At 45.5% G+C, this 20886-nt stretch overlaps 1 protein-coding gene across 7 annotated transcripts in view; it reads left to right on the top strand.

Annotated features, from left to right (window-relative positions):
* Nucleotides 1-310: 310 nt before the first annotated feature.
* Nucleotides 311-20886, top strand: part of ABCC12 (ATP binding cassette subfamily C member 12) — a 72587-nt gene continuing 52011 nt past the window's right edge. For all 7 annotated transcript variants that reach the window (XR_001884786.1, XM_017868590.1, XM_017868600.1 and 4 more), the window contains exons 1-7: nt 311-494; nt 10521-10689; nt 12923-13078; nt 15660-15807; nt 16093-16326; nt 17689-17862; nt 18642-18789. Coding sequence is in view for 6 of the 7 variants with exons in the window: in XM_017868590.1 (XP_017724079.1) it covers nt 10571-10689; nt 12923-13078; nt 15660-15807; nt 16093-16326; nt 17689-17862; nt 18642-18789 (979 nt within the window). In the remaining variant the exon portion in view is untranslated. The remainder of the gene's footprint in view (nt 495-10520; nt 10690-12922; nt 13079-15659; nt 15808-16092; nt 16327-17688; nt 17863-18641; nt 18790-20886) is intronic.

The raw sequence follows: 20886 nt of genomic DNA, 5'->3' as shown, positions 1-20886 counted from the left end.
CATTCTCCCAGGAAGGAGCCTGGAGTGGGACTCAGGGGACCTGGGTGCTGGTCTCAGCCCTATGCCAGTCGTGGACAGGCTTCTGTTCCTTGGGCTTCTCGTCTGTAGAATGAGGGTTGGAGAGAGGATTTTTCTCCTCTTCTACAAGGATGTGCTGCGACAACCAGGGAAGGGCTGACCATGCACAGTGCTTTCATGCACAGGCTCTGACTGTCACCAAAGAGCCAGACCGGGCCACAGGTCATCCTGGGAGAGGGAAGAGCCCTTTAATATGGGCAGAGGGAATGTTGGTCCGCCAGAGTTCCCTCTCAGGTGTGGTGGGAGTGGCAGTTGAATGGGGCAGTTGGAGAGGAGGACTTCAGGCAGGTGGGACAAGAGAAGCTGAATCTGAGGTCCTTGGGGAGAAGGAGGCCCAGGAGTCCTGGGCAGTAGGTGCCAGGCTCTGAGCCTCATGACTGCTGACCCTCCTCCCCTCCCTCTCGTCCTCAGCCCAGGTAAAGCTTCTCCCTATAGCAATTAGCGGCCACCATTTATTCCCAAGGGCCCTTGTCTCTCATCCCCAGGACAGGCTGTGGGGAGGGGAGGAGGTGACACCACTGAATGGGGCTGCCCAAGCGGGAGGCAGCAGGATCGAGCCTCCGAGAAGAAAGGCAGCCCCTCTTCCACTTTTGGAGCCCCTGTTATCATAAAAGAAAAGGCAGAAATGCCAAGACACGATTTCAAAATCTCTGAAATACAAAAGTCTACATTGAATAATTTAAATCTTTTTCCACACATGCACAAACACATACACAGGGTAGTGTTCACAATTTAATTATGGGATTTATACCCCCCACCCACCCAAAAAAAAGACCTGGAATTCATGAAGCATTACTGTGGTTCTCATAGGAGGCTTTCCTCCTTCCTTCCTTCTTTCTTTCTCTCTCTCTCTCTCTCTCTCTCTCTTTCTTTCTTTCTTTCTTTCTTTCCTTCTTTTAAATATATTATTTTCCTGGGAGTGTAGATTTCAGTTGCCCTGAATCCAGGCTCTTGCATCCTTCTCTAATCGTGTCGGAATGTGTCTGTAACTGGATGGATGACCTCGTTTGGAGATGCCATCACTGGCCACTGTTTTAGGACCTCTTGGGGATGAGGGGACTTGAGCAAAAGCACCCCCACTTCCCTTCCTGCACCCCCAGCTTGGTGCTGTCCCCTGCATGCACTTCCCTCTGCCACCTCTCTGCCTCCCCCTCCCTCCCAACGCCAGTCCCTCATCACTCACAGGGCTTTCGGGTCTGGCTGCTGCAGGTAAGGGGGACCTGGGGACAGACAGGAGAGGTGCAGTGCAGGCAGGGCCTGGGAGAGCTCCCCAGTGTCTCCTTCATGCTGGAGGCCTGTCAGGCCCTGGAGGAAGGGGCTGTGGGGGTTGGCGGAGACCATCAGATATTGATGACTTTGGTGGCTTTAAATTAAGAATGGATTTATTAAGAAAGAAGTAGGGCTGTCGACTCGTACCTGGGAAAAATGTTATGACTAAAGGTGTGCCTGCTTTTGGTTGATGGAGGGACTCCCATCATGAACACCAAGGAAGACCCAGAGTCCAATTCTTGAACATGAAGTTGTTAATTTTCTGGGCTAGACAGGGGCAGAAATGAAATATAACAGAGCAAAGTGGGCAGGTGTGGAAAATGGTTCTTCTTGAGATGACTTCTAGACATCTTTTGTTCTCTCTTGGGGTAGAGACGAGGATAGAGAAAAAGGCCTCAGGAAACACTATAAGGAAGACAGCAGTGCTAATGCAATAATAAATATTACATGACCCCGAATCTCAGAGTCACAGAGGCAGTAAGGAGTGGTGGGGATTGTGGCAAACTAAAGCATGTATGCCCTGCCCAGGAGGGGTTGCCGTGCTCAACGTGAGTGGATTGTCGCCATGTAAGCATACAGAGCTCCTGATATTTGACAAAAGCCAGAAGCCAGTCTTAGTTTTTTTTAATGTGGTATCTCCTCATTTTTAAATGTTTTCCACAAATTGGAAAAAAATGTTTAAACTACACAGGCCATATAAAATGGAACTGCAAGTTGTACATGGTCCACAGTTTGTGTCCTGTGCCCTAAACAGAGCTCTTCCTGCTTCTGCCTGTCCAGTCTGTTGAGGTTAGGTTAGGAACCTCCTGCCTGCCAGCAGAGGGGTGCACCAACGACTTTTTGGCACCTCCTGCCAACCCTCAGATGCTCTGCATGGAAAATACAATGCCAAGAACAGAGCCATGATGGCTGCAGGGACCCTGGCTGGGTTGGCACTGCCTCCTCCCAGCTCTCATCAGCTGTGCGCCCCTCAGACCCCATCCTGTGATTGCCAGCAAGCAGATTTCTCACCCCAGGCAGCTCCTCACTCCTGGCAGAGGATGGTGTGACAGACGGTGATAGAGACGTTAGCCAAAGCAGGCTTCCTGATTTTAAAAAAAGTCTCATTTTCCCCCCAGGGCTGCCAAATTTAGCAAAGTGCCATTCCAGCTGCAATGCTTCCAAGCCACCTCAGATCATCATAACTTCCCATGCCCTGGGGAGCACTCAAGGAAATTACCTTCTAGCACCAATTTCCTATGCACGCTGATTACTCAAACCTGGCCAGGGAGTCCTGGCCTCCAGTGTTTGGCATCTGGGACTCGGGAGCCCTAAAGACAAACTGATGACATCTTGCTGCCAGGGTCCCTTACCGTTAGAAAAGGGAAGCAAAAAATAGAAATTATAAGTAAGAGTTCTCCACTAACAATGAGTTCCACCCTCTCACAGGGGCTGGGAAAGATTAGCCTGGATGAGAGAAGCTAGCAACTGGGTGGTTGGGAGTGAGTTGTAGGAAATGACAGTGGTCCTCAAATATCACAAGGCACATGAAGAGGACATCAGTGGAGGCTGCATGGCTCCTGAGAGCAGAGAAGTGTGCAGAAAAATTGCATTTAGTTCCACAGAAGGAAAAAAAATCATCCTCTTTAGGGGTGTTTCCTTAGAAAATGCTTAACTTTTTATTTTGCAATGATTTCAAACTTACAGAAAAGTAACAGAAATAATGCTAAGAGATCCCAACTACCCTCCACTGAGATTTGCAGTGACATTTTTGCCACATTTACTTTAGCATTAATATCAAAATCAGGAAATTTATCTTCGATAAAATATTATTGCAGAATCTGTAGTCCATATTTAAATTTCTCCAATGTTCCAATACTGTTCTTTTAAAAATTTCATTTACTTATTTTTGTTTTTTTAGAGCCGGAGTGAAAATTTATTAAAAAGTTTTAGAGCAGGAATGGAAGAAAGTAAAGTACACTTGGAAGAGGGTCAGGCAGGTGACTTGAGAATCAAGTGCACAGTTTGACCTTTGACTTGGGCCAATAATGTTCTTTATAGCAAATTTATTTTCCTCTGTTCAAGCATCCAATCCAGGCTTGTGTGTTGCCTTTAGCTGTCACATCTCTTCTGTATCCTTTAATCTGAGATGTTTCCTCACCTTTGTTTGTCTTTCGTACTATTGATGTTTTTGAAGAGCACAGGCCGCTTGGGTTCGTCTGGTATTTTCTCAAGACTAGATGCAGGGTATGCATTTCCTGCAGGAATACGGCATGCGGGCTGTCTTGAGAAGAAGTGACTGGGGTCTGTCACCAAAGTGTGTTGAGGCCCGATCTGGCGGGCCAGAGGGAAATTCTCCATGAGAGGCTAGTTTGCCATGTCTTGGATTCTGTGATTCTCCCCCAAATAATTTCAGCTGGGTTTCAGAACTTGCTGTGAGCTCTTTCTTCTTTATCAGCGAATTTGCTTTCCTACCGCTGCTTTGCTCAGGTTACCAAGGGCAGGGCAGTGCCCCAGCGGCCATTGGGAGGTCATGGGTGGTTGATCAGGGACCACAGCTTGACTGTGCATTCTGCCCGGCAGTTGCAGAGCGAGTGGGCATGCGGTAGAAAGACCGTGCCCAAAGGCTGCACCCGAGTTCAGGCTTCTTTTCTTGCTTCTGATCCAGACCAGGGCTGGGTTCTGTTCATGCAGGGAGCCAAGGACCTATGCAAGAATGAGAGGCCAGTTTTTAAGCTCTTCAGCCCCAGCATCTCTGCAGTGGATAGCTTCCCTTTGTCTCCTGAAGTAAATGCAGAGAGGTCAGCAGGAGGCTTTTCTGAGTGGGGGGTGCCTTGGGTAGAGAAAATTCTGAAGGGCTTTCTGGTAAACAAACAAATGGAAGTCTTGTGGAAAAGGATCCAAGGAAAGTTTTGAATCTGAAGCCTTTCACAGTCATGCCCAGCCTTGTCTCGACTCTTACCTAAGTCTGGTGCATAGAGCCTCACGACACAGGCACCACACACAAACCGAGGCTCAGCCGAAACCCTCTGTTTGGGCTTTTTCTCAAATCCTTCCAGTCTCACCTCCCGCAAAAGTCCTCCCTAACCCCATCCTCCTCCCAGACCATACTGACCTCTACTTTCTCAGAACTTCTGTAGCACAGGCCTGCATTACTCAGTGACACTGAGCACAGACAGCCTGCTTTCAGGCTTTAGATTCTTAAAATTATGATCAGATATAACAGCAACGTGGGAGGAAACCAGAGTAACTTCCAGATCTTATTTCCCCACCCCTAGAGGTAACCATCATCTTGAATTTGGTGTAGAGTGTTCCCATTCACTTTGTAAAAATAAACTTTATTTTTTAAAACTGGTTTTGGTTTACAAAAAAATTGCAAAGATAGTACAGAGTCCTCCAGTACCGCATATCCAGCTATCCTTGCTAATAACATTAATAACATCTCATGTTAGTATGGTATATGTGTTATAATTAATGCATGATATTGATACATTGTTAACTAATATTTATACTTTACTAGATTTCCTTTGTTTTTATCTAATATCCTTTTTTGGTTCCAGGATCTCACCCAAGAAGCCTCTTCACAAGTAGTTGTCAGGTCTCCTTAGGTGCCCCTTAGCTGTGTCACTGTCTCAGGTTCTCCTTGTCTTTGATGACCTTGACAATTTTGAAGAGTACCAGCCAGGTATTTTGTAGACTGTCCCTCAACTGGGATTTGTCTGATGTTTTTCTCATGATTAGACTGGCGTTATGGGCTTTTGGGCGGAGGACCTCAGAGGTAAAGTGCCCTTCTTGCCACATCATATTAAGGGTACACATTATCAACAGGACTTATCACTGCTGATGTTGACCTTGATTACCTGGCAGAGGTCATGTGTGCCAGGCTTCTCCACTGTAAAGTGGCTATTTTTTTTTTCCTTCTTCATATGGTACTATACTCTTGGAAGCATCGGATTCTAGTTGATTAAGTTGCTTCTCACAGGGCTATGGGATGACAATTCTGATACTGCTATACATGTACACTTAATTGAACAGTTAAGTAAACACATGGTAGGTGGTGAGAGCCAGGCTTCTCACTTTTAGAATTGGAGCTTACAAATAAGCAAGGGGAGGAGGCTAGACTTGTGATAATTATGGTAATGGATTCAAGTTGGAGAGTCAGCATGAATCAGTATGAACTCACTGTTAGCTTAAAATAGATGTGGATGGTTACATATAGAAATATTTATAGATATGTGTTTATGCACTAGTTAATATGCATATATATATTTCCTTGCGTTGTCAGCTGAGAGGGCCTAGAAGCAGCAACATCCTAATAACAAAGAATTTACCTAGTGCCCAGATCTTGGTTCTAATACGATTCTCCAATATAAGGAATTTCAAGTACTTGGAGAAGTGAAATTTTACTACAAATATAGTCATTATTAAATAAAATATATTATTATATATTGCAAGTACATGAATTTGTATATTGTATATTTTGCAAGTTTGTGAACTTTATATAAATGGCATCAGAATGTATGTATTTTTCTGCAGCTTTCTTCCCCCCTCTCAACTTATCATATGAGCTATACACACAGTTTGATATGTGGACTTAGTTTATTCATTTTTACTGTTGAATAGTAATATGCCAAACTCATATGATACAATTTATTCATCCATTTTCCTATTCATGGATGTTTAAGATATTGTAAAGAGAGCCACTATAAATATTCCTGTAGAGGGGCCACAAAAATATTTTTGCATGAGAGTCCATCCTCTGTGGATTGTTTCCTTGTGTTTTCCTAGATTGAACTTCAGTGTTGACACCAGTATGAGAGGAGAGAGGCTAGCAGGGGCAGGGAGGAAATTCAGAGGAGAATGGAAGACAGCCTGCAAAATTAGTGGCCACTCTGTATCTGACTGCTTGAACAGGCAGGCTTTCTCCAAGGCATATATATAATTAAGAAGGATAATTGCTGCCTATGTTAGTAAGACAATCTTTAACTTGACCAGATAATGCCAAATTGCTTTACAAATTAGTTATACAATTTATATTCCCACCGGGGGGTTTGAGAGCTGCAGTGCTCCATACATATGCCAAGACTTGCAATTTTTAGACTTTTAAATAATGTCTATTTGAAGAATGAGAAATGTCTGTTATTGTGATTGTGGTTTTAATTCATATTTTCCTGACACTCAGAGATTGAGCATATTTTTGTGTTTATTTGGATCATCTGTCAATTGTCTTTTGCTGGCTCCTCTAATTAATTTTTTGTCCTTCTGTTATTAATATATTGAGAATTTTTTATAAATCGCATACTGATTCTTTACAGTTAAATGGGTCACATCTATACCAGTATGTTGCTTCTCTTACAAATAATGTCTTCTGATTAATGGACATCTATAATTTCAATGTACTAGAATTTATCAAGATTTTGCTTTAGGACTTTTTTAAAAAATTGCTTTAAGAAATTCTTCTCTATCCTAAGATCATAAATACATGTCTCCGTATGTACTTTGCACTGTTAACATGGTATTCTTTTTTCACTTTGTTGCTTTTAGCTTATTTGTGTCTTTATATTTAAAATAAACTTCTCATAGGAAGCATATCATTGGATTTTTTTTTTTTTTTTTTTTTTTTTTTTGAGCCGGCGTCTTGCTCTGTTGCCAGGGCTGGAGTGCAGTGGCCGGACCTCAGCTCACTGCAAGCTCAGCCTCCTGGGTTTACGCCATTCTCCTGCCTCAGCCTCCCGAGTAGCTGGGACTACAGGCGCCGCCACCTCGCCCAGCTAGTTTTTTACATTTTTAGTAGAGACGGGGTTTCACCATGTTAGCCAGGATGGTCTCGATCTCCTGACCTCGTGATCCACCCGTCTCGGCCTCCCAAAGTGCTGGGATTACAGGCTTGAGTCACTGCGCCTGGCCTGGATCTTGTTTTTATATTCAGTCTGATAATCTTTTTTTTTTAATTGAAATGTTTGGTTCATTTATATTTAATGTAATTATTGATATGGTTGGGTTTAAGCCTACTGGCTTACTATTAATATTTGTCTTCTATTTATTCTTTTTGTTTTTTATTCTTCTGTCCCTCCTTGCCTACTTTTTTTTTTCAGTTAATCTACTATTTAGTGTTTCTTTTTATTTCCTTGACTGACTTCTTAGCTTTAACCCTTTTTAAAAAGTATTTTTTCCAGAGTTAACACAAAGTTATGATTTATACTTTATTTGTTATTTTTATATCATCCCATAGTTAATTTCAAAATAATTTATATATTTTACTGTATGTTATTGTGTGCTTATTTTTCACTTTCTGGGGAAAGCATTTGCATCTTAGATGTTTCTCATACTTATTATTACTGATTCATTCAACAAATATGTATTAAACATCTACTATGTACCAGGGACTGTTCCAGGTGTTGGAAATATAGCTGTGAACAAGACAAACATGAAGCCCACAGTTTGGGGAAATAAAAAAGTATGTAGGAAAGTTTTCTTAGAAAAGGAAATGTTTGGGCCGGGCGCGGTGGCTCAAGCCTGTAATCCCAGGACTTTGGGAGGCCGAGACGGGCGGATCACGAGGTCAGGAGATCGAGACCATCCTGGCTAACACGGTGAAACCCCGTCTCTACTAAAATACAAAACTAGCCGGGTGAGGTGGCGGCGCCTGTAGTCCCAGCTACTCGGGAGGCTGAGGCAGGAGAATGGCGTAAACCCGGGAGGCAGAGCTTGCAGTGAGCTGAGATCTGGCCACTGCACTCCAGACCGGGCGACAGAGCGAGACTCTGCCTCAAAAAAAAAAAAAAGAAAAAGAAAAGAAAAGGAAATGTTTGAACTGAGACTTGAAGGCTGAGCAGAAATTGGTCAAGTGAAGAAAGGGATCCTAGGTGGTTCCAGGTTGTGACAGTAGTGAATACAAAAACTAAAAAGCAGGAGGAATAAACAGTTTGTCCAGGGAGTAGTAAGATATTCCACATGGCTGGAGTCCAGCGTTCAATAATACAAATAGAGGGTGGAGAGTAGAGTATGCAGTTTGTCCAGAGGTTTAGGGAGTCTCTGGTAGCTGCTAATATTCTCATTGAATAAGGAATCTACACCTGGGTCTATGGTATTCGTGTCATTAATATTCATTAACTGTGGCTGGGCATATTGGCCCATGCCTGTAATCCCAGCACTTTGGGAGGCTGAAGCAGGTAGATTGCTTGAGCCCAGGAGTTTGAGACTAACCTGGGCAACATGGCAAGACCTCATCTCTACTAGAAATACAAAAATTAGTTGGGCATGGTGGTGCACACCTGTAGTCCCCGCTACTTGGGAAGCTGAGAAGGGAGGATTGCTTGAGCCCAGGAGGCAGACGTTATGATGAGCTGAGATCGTGCCACTGCACTCCAGCCTGGGCGACAGAGTGAGACCCTGTCTCAGAGTTTTTTTGTTTTCTTTTTTTTGGTGGCTCATGGCTGTAATTCCAGTACTTTGGGAGGCTGAGGCAGGTGGATCACCTGGGGTCAGGAGTTGGAGATCAGCCTGGCCAATATGGTGAAACCCCATCTCTACTAAAAATACAAAAATTAGCTAGAGGCAGTGGCATGCGCCTCTAGTCCCAGCTACTCTGGAGGCTGAGGCTGGGGAATCGCTTGAACCCGGGAGGCAGACGTTGCAGTTAGCCAAGATCGCACCACTGCACCCCTGCCTGGGCGACAGAATGAAACTCCGTCTCAACAACAACCACCACCACCACCACAACAACAACTTTAAATTCATTAACAATGATTAAAGAGCTTTTCAGCAACTACTAGCTCTAAAACATATGGGCTTCTCCATCTGACTACAAGTCTTCAGTTTCCATGTTTGGGGATTTATCTTTTTGAGATGAAGACATTATGATTTTCAAATTCTGTTGTAAGAAATACGTATATTATTCCAGAGGAGTTGCCTCTTGTAATATAATACAAGCAAGGGTTATTGTAGGTTATTGGAGGAGGGAAAGAACATCAGTTTCCTGTATCCAGAGTGCCTCAGATGAGATAGATGCTACTCATTCTCTATATACTCTTGAGTAAGTCCTTCCTCTCTCTGGGCCTCTGTTTCCTCTTCTGTATAATGAGAAATGTGTAAAAGGTTGCATCTGAGGACACTTCCAGCTCTGCCATGCCATGGTTTTATCAGCCACTAGCAACTTGATGGGAATCAGTTTATTCACTGCTTCTAGCTATGGAAACTTCCAGAAAGAACTCATGGGAATGTGACCCCTGTTTATATATAATAATAAGGCCCTTGTTTGCAAGTGGCAGAGACCAACTCAACATACCTTAGGTAAAAAAGGAGAATTTATCTATAGAGTATGAGGAAGGGGCTGTCATGGGACCCTAGGGCAGGAATAGAGGGAGGCCTCAGGAAAGGACTAGGACTAGCCATGGGAAACCCTCAGGGATCATGCTCTATGGATTGGATTTAGGTGGCTGGAGAATGGGGTGGCTGGCTTGGGGACTGAACAGACATTGCAAAAAGTGTCCTCTCCACCCGGGTTGTTAGTTTTCATTTGGGGCAGCAGTCACAGAAGTGTGGGGAATGTGGGCCTGTCCAGATGTGGCTGGTCCTGGGGGATGGCTTTGTTGAAGTTCTCTGACCAGTGGGTATCAGGATGGAGGGGATGTGGATGCACAGACTCCTGGGGATCTGAGAGAATCTGAAAGAAGAAGGGGTGTGCGCATGTGTGTGCACAGGCGTGTGTGGGTGTATGTGCATGAGTGTGTGTGTGCATGTGTGTGGATGTGTGTGCATGTGTGCATCTGTGTGGATGTGTGTATGTGCACGCGTGTGTGTGTGTGCACGTGTGTGTATGTCAGTCAAACTTCACTCTGAGTAATACTAAGAAAGAAAACCCATTTTCTTGGGGCTCTTTCCCTGGGCTGGGACTCAACCTTGGTCACTGGACGGGCTCCCAACCGAAACCACACCATAGGGTTTTCTGCTCTCTGCCAACCCAACATGAGCAAAGAGGAACCAAATGGTCCCACTAATAAGAAAGCCTCAGCGTAGTGTTAAGGGACGTAGCACGTCTTCTGGCCACACTCCCCTACAAATGTGGAAAGCTCATTGGGGAAAACAGTTCTCAGGGGTCAAAGCAAAGGAACTGATCTGGGTAGAGTAGGGGCTGCCTGATCCCAATTAGACATCTTCACCTCTCAATAACCTTCACCATTTCTCTGCCATAGAGTGAAAGTGTCCCCAGGCCAAAACCCCAGGGCTTCAGGCTGCCATCAGGATGGTGGGTGAAGGACCCTACCTTATCTCAGATCTGGACCAGCGAGGCCGGCGGAGACCCTTTGCAGAGAGATATGACCCCAGCCTGAAGACCATGATCCCAGTGCGACCCTGTGCAAGGTAAGTCAGAAGAAAGATGGAAGGGAGGGCCAGGGCAGGACCTCCAGGAATGTCCATCAGGAGAGTGGGCACTGCTCTTGCAACCCATCTGCTGCTCTATCTGCTCGTCCTTTGGTCCGTCCACCCATGCACGCATTCATTCATCAACCACTCACTTCCTTCCCTCCTCCTGCCCTTTGGTGAAAAGGAGGCAGTAGCTCAGGTTTAAGGAGAGCATTTCATGATCCAGGACCTGTCCAAGTGCTTTACAAATATCTTCTCATTTACTCTTCACAACCACCCTGGAGGTACTGTTACTATATCTGATAGGTGAGGAAACAGGTACAGAGAGGTTAAGTAACTTGTGTAAGGTTTGCCAGACAGTTTTTGCTTTGTAACAAACTGTCTCAACACTTAGCAGCTTGACACAATTGCCACTTATTTAGCTTACAGCTTGATGGGTGACCCATAAAATAAAGCAACGTGGGCTGAGCTCAGCTGGGTGGTTCATTTGGTCTTGACCAGACTTACTCCTGTACAGCAAGGTGGCTGCGCTGCTGGGGGTGGGCCAGCTGTTGGCTGGGGCAGTGGGGCAACTGGACCCCATGTGTGCTCAACCTCCAACAGGCTAACCCAGGCTCAGTCACACAGTAATGCGGCGGGCTTCCAAGGGAATGAGTGGCAGCACGCAGGGCTTCTTGAGATTCAGGTTTGCAACTGGCACACCACTTTTTTCACTGCATTCTATTGGCCAAAGCAGATCACAAGGCAGCTCAGATTCAAAGTGTGAGGAAACAGACTCGACTTATTGATGGAATGAGCTGCCAGGTCACATTCCAAGGGATTGGGAACAGATCGGGAGAGAAAATGAGGTCATTTTTGTAATCCAGGATAGAAACTCAGGTAGTCTGATTTCTGAGCTCCCGTGCTCAACCTTGCAGCATATTGTATTATTGTATATATTATTAGCATTATGCTAACAATAACTTTATGAAATGCTACCTTTTCTACATGGAATGAGGCCCTGTGGTTTGTTCTCTGAGCAACAGAAGGGCAAGTGGCATCTCTATAATAAGTGGACACTGTGCTACCTTCTCCCAGCATCTCTGTCTGGGCCAAGGACACACATATTTGAGCCCTCCAAGGTGGCAGGTGGAGGTTGGAAGGGGAGGACATGGGCTATTATTCCTAGCCCAGGAGATCTCTAACTGTCCACTTTTTCAACTAGTTTATAATCGCTTTGTGGAGAGGCAATGTGGGGAGGTGCTGAAGGGAATGATAGGGCTCTGGAGTCAACAAGCAGTGGGTTTGAACTCCTGTCCCACCACTTTCCAGCAGTAAGACCTTAGGCAAATACTCTAAACGCTCTGTGCCTTGATGTTTTTGTCTATGAAATGGGCATATAATACTACCCTGCCACCCATCTTACTGAGTTGTTGTGAGGAATATATGAAGTAATGCATGACTGTATCATGAAAGTCACCTTTCAGGGAATTTTTACTATGTGCTGAGCACATAGTACCTTATTCACATGATTTTAGCTTGAATTCTCCCAAAAGCATGTCCTCAGTTAAGAACTTGGAGGCAAATCGCTTATTTGAGAAGTGATTCCAAGGAGCAGGAAGAAAGATTTAGGGAGAGTGATGCAGGGAAGGAGGAAAAGATAACGTGAGGTGTGGCCTCAGTGTCACTGCTGTGAGCAGAGGGGCCTGATACTACTAGGTCCTTCTAGAAAGTGTCCAGTTTTCCACCCAGAGGATGTGATGTGGACTTCTATACTCCCCTAGTGAAGTTTTGCCCCTGGGGGTATTAATGCCCCGAAAATCTGGGCAGGAGGAGGAGGAAGAGGAGGAGGAAAAAAAGGAAGAGAAGGAGGAAGGGGAGGGGAAAAAAGAAGGAAGAGGAGGAAGGGAAGAAGAAATGAAGAAGGAAGAGGAACAAAAGAAAAGGAAGTGATGAGTTTTGAGTATTATTACCTTTGTCTTTAAGACAATTTATTAAAACTTACGTAACTTAATTTTGAATATTGACTGTGTTTAACAAGTAACTTGCAAAATTCCTGAAAATTTAACAATTGGCTCTCACCAGCTGGCCCCAGCACATCACTGCTAAAAAGGCTAATGAACATAATGAATGCAAATCACAGCTTCTTAGTGCAGCTGTGGCTGTTACTGTAGTTACAAGTTCAATCCAGAGAGAGAGTTGGGGCAATGACCCCAATGTCCGGAACACTGAGCATCTTGTCTGTCTGCAGGTTGGCACCCAACCCAATGGATGATGCGGGGCTGCTCTCCTTCGCCACATTTTCCTGGCTCACACCGGTGATGGTGAAAGGCTACTGGCAAAGGCTGACCGTGGACACCCTGCCCCCATTGTCGCCATATGACTCATCCGACACCAATGCCAAAAGGTACCAGCATTTGCTTGGGTCACTGTATCAGTCCATTTTCATACTGCTATGAAGAAATACCCGAGAGTGGGCAATTTATAAAGAAAAAGAGGTTTAAAGGACTCAAAGTCCCATGTAACTGGGGAGACCTCACAACCACGGTGGAAGGCAAAGGAGGAGTAAAAGGCACGTCTTACATGGTGGCAGGCAAGAGAGTGTGTGCAGAGGAATTGTCCTTTGTAAAACCATCAGATCTCATGAGACTTACTACCACAAGAACAGCACAGGAAAATCTGCCCCCATGATTCAGTTACCTCCCACCGGGTCGCTCCCATGACAGGTGGAGATTATGGGAGCTACAATTCAAGATGAGATTTGGGTGGGGACACAACCAAACTGTATCAGTCACCTCAGGAGAAAAGCCCACTCTAACGAAAGGGTCCCGTAAACCCTTTTGTGTACTCCCTAGTTGTGTGCTTCACAATATCCCCAACATGGAAAATGACACCCATGAGTGCTGGTAACCATTCTCTGAGATTCAGGCTGGACTGCATGAACTTCTTGGCCCAAGCTGTGGGGAGGTGAGAATTAGGCAGCATTAGCGGGGAGAGAGGACTCACTGGAGAGCTATGGCCTGAGGCTCACAACCCTTCTGGCTGAGCTCCAGCTGGTTTGCAGGAGCACTGTATCAAGACAGAGGTGGCCGGAATCTCATTTTGCACTGTGCTGGTCAGACCCCACCTGACCAGCATGCAGCTTAAGGTGTCAGGTTTTGTTTTACTTTAAACATCATTACTGGACTTTCATATTACAAAATATATTTAGGTTGATCCTAATGAAACTGCCAATATTTGACAATTTTAACTTGTAAAAATGTAAATGTCATTTGTCCAACCTAATTCATATTCATTATAAAAATGTGAAAGCAGCAGAAGTTTAAGCTGTGAAAGGATCTCTCCCATGTTCCTGCTCTACTCCCTGGAGGCAAAGCACTGTGAAAATGTCAGTGTGGCTCTGTCCAGAATTTTCCTACTCTGATTAAACACACCCTGGGCTACCGTCTTCTTCAGATCAGTACCTCTTCTTACCTCACAGGTCATGTTTTATTTTAATCTAAACAAAAAATGAAGCATGCTACATAACTGTTGATCATGTTGCTCTTTTCAGTTAAGAATTTATAAAGACTTTTCCATGTTAGGACAAAGACATCAACTTCATTTTTTCCAGCAGCTGCATTGAACTCTGTGGTTCTGATTACATATATAATATGAAGAATGGGGAAGGCCTGGGAGTGTTAGTCATGGCCTCCTAATTGCTTCTAGAATTGTGCTTCTCCTCATTTGTGCCCCCGAAGAAATCTCAGCTAGTGGTACATTCGAAAATCTACCTCCTGGAGAAACTTGCCAGGGAGCTCTGAGGGCAAGGGACTGGACCAGCATCTGTGGAGTGCTGGCTCTCCTCCGTCCTCTCTGGCCAGTACTTCTCCATCTGTTCTTAAAGTTTCCTCCCATCTACCCAATGTCCACTTAGATCCTTGTCTCTCCCATGCCGTGTTATGCTCCTAGGTGATCCCCTCCACTCCAAAGGCTTAAACACCAAACACACACTGACTCCCCCAATAACGTGTCCATGTCTATCTCCAGGCCACACCCCACTTCCAGATTCTGAAACTATGTGGCCAGCATCTAATTGGATGGCTGCATTTGGATGCCTCATGAGCATCTTCTATCTAAAGCTGGACCTATTCTTGATCCAGGGCCCCAAACTGACACTATTCCTCTTGTCTTCTGCTTTTCCCCATCTCTGTCTCTATAAATACTCACACATTTGGCTAAGCCCGAAAACCGGAGTCCATCCTTGAACCTCTTTCTCCTTTCCTCCCACATCTCATTCATCAGTAAGACCTGTTGTCGCTCTCTGTCCACTTTTCTTTAATTCCACTGCCACCTCTCACCTGGAGGCTGACAGTCTCCTGCTGCAGTCTCACACCATCATCCATCACTTTCATAGCAGCCAATTGATCTTTTAGATGTGCAAAATGATCTTGTCACATCAGCTTAAAAATCTGTAATGGCTTCCTTTGCACTTGGAGTGAAACCTAAACTCCTGAAGGCCCTTGAGGTTTTTCCCAGGTCTTGTGAAGTCCCCCAAAGTCCCAAAAGTTCCTGCCTTGCTTCCCACTGTCCCATCAGCCCCTCCCCTTTGTGCACCACACTCCTGTCTCTCTGGCCTTCTTGCAGATCTTTGAAATTAACAACGTCCTCGCTGCACTGAGAAGATTTTTCTCTTGGCCTGTCTGTTGCCTCTGTCTTCTTATAAGAGCCGACACTGTGGCAGAGATGGGTGGTAGGCAGAGGAAAAGAAGGCCTGGCAAGGACCCAGATGCCACAGACATACCAGCTTGTGTCTAGGCATTGCCCCCTGCCCTTCCCAAATCCCACCTGCTCAGGAAAAGCAGAAAGCTGAGCCAGTGCTGGAAGGTACCACCGCCAGGGAGGTGAGCTGTGCTGAGCACCCTTGCAAGAACGTGCCCAACAGCATAGCTTCAAACAGCACATAGAAGTGCCAATCCATTTTAAGCTTCCGTTTTTTTTAATCACAGATTTCGAGTCCTTTGGGATGAAGAGGTAGAAAGGGTGGGTCCTGAGAAGGCCTCTCTGAGCCGCGTGGTCTGGAAATTCCAGAGGACGCGAGTGTTGATGGACATCGTGGCCAACATACTGTGCATCATCATGGCAGCCATAGGGCCGGTGAGTGGGGTGGCCCTTCCTCCTCGTCTGCTAGGTCCCTAGCCTAGCAAAGAATGCCATTAGTTACTTTCTCTACGAGCTGGTGGGTTTAGTGCATTGTCATTATCTGTGTGCTCCTTGGGGGAGAATTTTCATAAAGTGAATCCTTGTCAAGCACAGCAGCAGCCACCAAAATTAATTAAAAAGTTTGCCTCCTGAAATCAGCTTGCTGGCATGATCTGAGGCCTCATATGCCAGCCTCAGTCCTCAGTGGCCCTCTCTTCTCCCCACCATGCTGTTTTACAGACAGTTCTCATTCACCAGATCCTCCAGCAGACCGAGAGCACCTCTGGGAAAGTCTGGGTTGGCATCGGCCTTTGCATAGCCCTTTTTGTCACCGAGTTTACCAAAGTCTTCTTTTGGGCCCTTGCCTGGGCCATCAACTACCGTACGGCCATCCGGTTGAAGGTGGCGCTCTCCACCTTGGTTTTTGAAAACCTGGTGTCCTTCAAGACATTGACGCACATCTCTGTTGGCGAGGTAAGCTGGCTCAGAGGAGTTTAATGTTGGAAAATGAGTCCCGAGTAGTTTGAGTGCATGTGAGATGTGGGTCCTGGATGGAGCACCTGCCTTCGTTTTGCTTGTCTATGACCTCCCCTTCATGTCCCATCTCCTGGCTAAGTGAGGGGTGGAGACGCAAAACACCAGAGGGAGTTCAGAGACAGGAGGGCTCGGTTCAGGCTGGAGAATTTGGAGAGACTTCCTAGTTCCAGTGGGAACAGGGCTCAGGGAGACTTAATCCAGTTGCTTTGATGGTCTATGGGGACAGTGGAGCAGTACTGAGCACACTATAGGCATTTAATACAATGGATTGACTGATGGCTCCAATAATCCCAACTGTATAGCACAGGGAGTGCCAAAACCACAATGAAGACCATGCCTGTTGGACTTCAGAGCTGACATTTTCTTAAACTCTTAATCCTTGGCAATAAAATCCTTAACACTTATCAAAAACAAAAAACAAACAAACACAACACACACACACAAACAACAACAACAAAAACTCCCTAATCAAGGGAACCCCAGGTGGTGTGGGGTAAGATAAGAAACTTGCTTCTTTCTTACAGTTGCTCTTTTAGCAAGCTCAAAGCATCTAATTATGATTAGATTCAGTTGCATACAGCAAACCCAAAATAACAGTGGATTAAACAAAAGGAATTAATTTCACTCTACGTAAAAGGAATCTAGAAGGGAATAATGCAGGGTTGCCACAGGAGCTTCCAGCTCCTTCTGCCCTTATCACTACCTTTGCACCTGGCTCTCATCATGGTTCAGAAGTAGATGCTAGAGACCCAGCCATCCCAGCCACGCTTCAGACAGGTGGTAGGAGAAAGAGGAACAGAAGAAGGGGTGCCTTTCAGGTTGAGTTGACTCCCTTTAATAATTCATCACAAATGTCTCATTCTACACTTTGGCTTACATCTCATTGCCCTCAACATGGACACATGGCCACACTCATTCCACAAAGAAGGCTGGGAAATGTAGTCTTTTCTGGGCCCATCTCTTCCCCGAAGAAGCGGAATTGCCTTCACAAGGAAGGCAGAGGTAGAAGGAGGTGCGGGAGACTGTGTAGACAGCTAGCAGTGCCTCCAGCATGCTCCCAGATGGTAACATTACACTTTGTCTTTCTGCATTGAGATGATCAGCCCTAAAAGACCGGCCTCTCCAAAGTGGTACCACAACCCGTAAAACTCATCGTATTGGTCCCCAGTGACCCCTTCCTGCTTTAGAGTAGTTTTTCTCCTTTCTCCCTAGATCCCCCCGGCCAGTCTGAAAACCTTCATTTAAAGACATGTTTTACTGACTCTTCCAAAGCCTGAACCCTTGTGCTTTTCTTTCCAGGTGCTCAATATACTGTCAAGTGATAGCTATTCCTTGTTTGAAGCTGCCTTGTTTTGTCCCTTGCCAGCCACCATCCCGATCCTAATGGTCTTTTGTGCAGCATACGCCTTTTTCATTCTGGGGCCCACAGCTCTCATCGGGATATCGGTGTATGTCATATTCATCCCCGTCCAGGTAATGGCGGGCTTTTGCGCTTCTAACTGCTTTATATTTGCATTTCACGCACTTTAACTGAATTGGGTGGAAAGCTGCATTTCTGGCTCATGAAGCCTGTGCCCCATTTTGTACCCACAGATTTACTTCCTTTGGCACAGGGTAGTTTTTGTTTGTTTGTTTTTTGTTGTTTTTTGTTTGTTTGTTTAGTGACAGGGTCTCGCTCTGTCACCCAGGCTGGAGTGCAGTAGTGCAATTGTAGCTCACTGCAGCCTCAACCTCCTAGGCTCAAGCAATCTTCCTGTCTCAGTCCTGCCAACTAGCTGGGACTACAGGTGCATGCCACCGTACCTGGCTAGTTAAAAAAAAACAAATTTGTAGAGATAGGGTCTCGCTATGTTGTCCAGGCTGGTCTTGAACTCCTGGGCTCAGCCCATCCTCCTGCCTCAGCTTCCTGAGCAGCTGGGATTACAGGTGCAAGCCACTGCACCTGGCCACAGTGAAGGCTTTAAAAAAATTTGAATTTGAATGCTCTGGGAAGTGGAATGCCTCTTCAATTTGTCAAAGCCCCCAGCACTCCCCTTGCGTCCTGGCAATTCATGCCTTTCTATCACCTGCCTGACCCCTGCGTGGTGTCCCTTAGCATGAACAGCCATAACTCAAAGGAAGAATCTTGGCTGAGAATCTCAAGCCAATTTCCTTTAGAACTTTTCCTGGCACTTAACTCCCATCTCTGGATTTTTAGGCCAGCTGCAACTCAGCAGTTCTCTCTGAAAACAGTGTTTGTACCTTGATTTCAGATGTTTATGGCCAAGCTCAATTCAGCTTTCCGAGGCTCAGCAATTTTGGTGACAGACAAGCGAGTTCAGACAATGAATGAGTTTCTGACCTGCATCAAGCTGATCAAAATGTATGCCTGGGAGAAATCTTTTACCAACACTATCCAAGGTAGGACAAGAGTAGCTGCTTAAAGAACCACTTATCTTGTAGAATATGCTCTTCTAAGGGGTTCTTAAGGTTCCCAGGGCCAGGCATTCCAGAAGGAGGCTGAGGGGACCCTCTGAGCTGCTCTGCAGGTCAAGGGATTTTTCAAAGGATTATGGAGATTTAATAATAGAGCCAGGCATCTGGGTTCTGGTGAACCCAAGGGTGAGTGACATATGGTTTCTCTTTCCTGGGGCATGTGGATCCTGGTCCTGGCAAGTTACCTTTTATAAAAATAATCCACTAAAATATTGTGAGCAGGAAAAAAGCTGTCTCCAGCTATTTCCTTGACTTAGAAGACATCTACACACACATATGCTCACACACATCCAGGGTTACACAGACCTCTTTGCCTGCAGCAGCGTCTCTGTGTTTGGATGGTCCACTGACTCAACGCTCCTTGGGCAGATACGAGGAGATGCATATGTAGTTTTACTTTTTTTAAAGCTGATATAGAAACTATTTCGATCAAATATAAATGCAAATCTAATTGCAGGGACATTTACATAATTGCTGACATAGACTCAGGTGGTTCACCAGTTAATGATCTGAACCACTGTTACAATTGACTCTCTGGATGGACAATTACACTTTTGCACCAGCATGGAACCGGGCCAAAGCTGTGTATCTGCACTCTAGGGAGTGGCTGTAGAGCACCTGCTTCTGAGCTGGCCAAAGGAAGTGCCCCAGGTTGGGACCCCAGCAGCACTAGGGGACCCCCTTTGAAGACCCTGAAACACATCCTCACACTCTGAGTTCACGTCAGTGCAATTTAATTTGATTTGATTAAATTTGTTTCCATATGATTTCAATTTAATTTAACTTGTCAATTTAGTTCAATAAATATATATCAAGTTCCTACTGTGTGCAAGGCCATGGGAGCTACACAAATGAAATGAAAAAGGATTCCTGCTTTTACGAGTAAGGGAGGATGAGATAACTTAGCTCAAAAATAGCCACGAGTTTGTTGGCTGTACCTTCAGAGTATATCCGGAAGCCATCTGCTGCTCTCCATTCCACTCCCACCCAGTCCAAGCCAATATCCTCTCCCTCTTGGACTATGACATCTAGGCCCTGCTCCTGCCTTCCCCCTCCCTCCTGCAATCCACTGTGCACTCAGCAGTCAGAGTGACCTTTAAAAAATGTCAGTCAGATCCTGTTCCTCCTCTGCTGGAAAATAGTGGCTTCTTATCACACTTAAGATTATTCAAAGTTAGGTCTTTGGAAGGAAATCCTTCCAAAGGAAGGAAATTCTTCCAAGGAAGGAAATTCTTTCATATGGTCTGTTAGGTTGGACACGATCTGAACCTTGGTGACCTCTCTGACATCATCACATTCTACCTTAACCTTAGGAAACTCAGCTCTAGCGGTGTCTGCCTTAGTTTGTTTCTAGAACCACACGCCACACTCATTCCTTGCACTCGCTGTCTCCTTTGCCTAGAGGGCAATCCCACTGGATGTTTACGGTGACTTTGTCTTGACTTTAGGTCTCTTCTCAACGTCCAGAGAGGACTTCTGGGCTGCAGTTCCAAGCATTTCCATGCCCTACCTCTCAATCACTTCATCCTGCTCATTTCTTTCAGGTCACACAACACAATTTGTAATTACTTAATTGTTTATTTCTTTATTGTCTATCTCCCCCACTGGAAGAGGGCCGAGACCCTGTTCACTCCTCTATTCTCCAACCACAAGTGCAGCACCTGGCATATAGTAGACATCAGGTTTAAATGTCTTGAGTGAGTGAACACATGAATTCACGTTATTCTATGGGGGAAGTTGGGGAAAGTGCCACAGGAGAAACAAGAGATGCTCCATGGAAGAGCACACTGGGTTGGGGAGACTGGGAAAGGCTTCCTGGCAGAAGTGGCTTTCAGGTAGGCCAGAGGGATAGGACGGATTGGGATGTACAGAGAACTGGGGAGGAGGAGAGGCCTGGAGGTGGAGATAAGAGGGTGCTCTTGGGGACAAGGGGGTACTAGATGTTCTTTAGGGGAAGGGCACCTGGATAGCAGAGCTTGGATCCCAGGAGAAGTGGACTCCAATCTGCCCCGATCACTGAAA

This window comes from Rhinopithecus bieti, unplaced genomic scaffold (genome assembly GCF_001698545.2).
Source record: "Rhinopithecus bieti isolate Rb0 unplaced genomic scaffold, ASM169854v2 scaffold_618, whole genome shotgun sequence".
Lineage (NCBI taxonomy): Eukaryota > Metazoa > Chordata > Mammalia > Primates > Cercopithecidae > Rhinopithecus > Rhinopithecus bieti.
The sequence above is the reverse complement of the archived record's forward strand: the minus strand, read 5'-3'. Positions and strand labels throughout refer to the sequence as shown.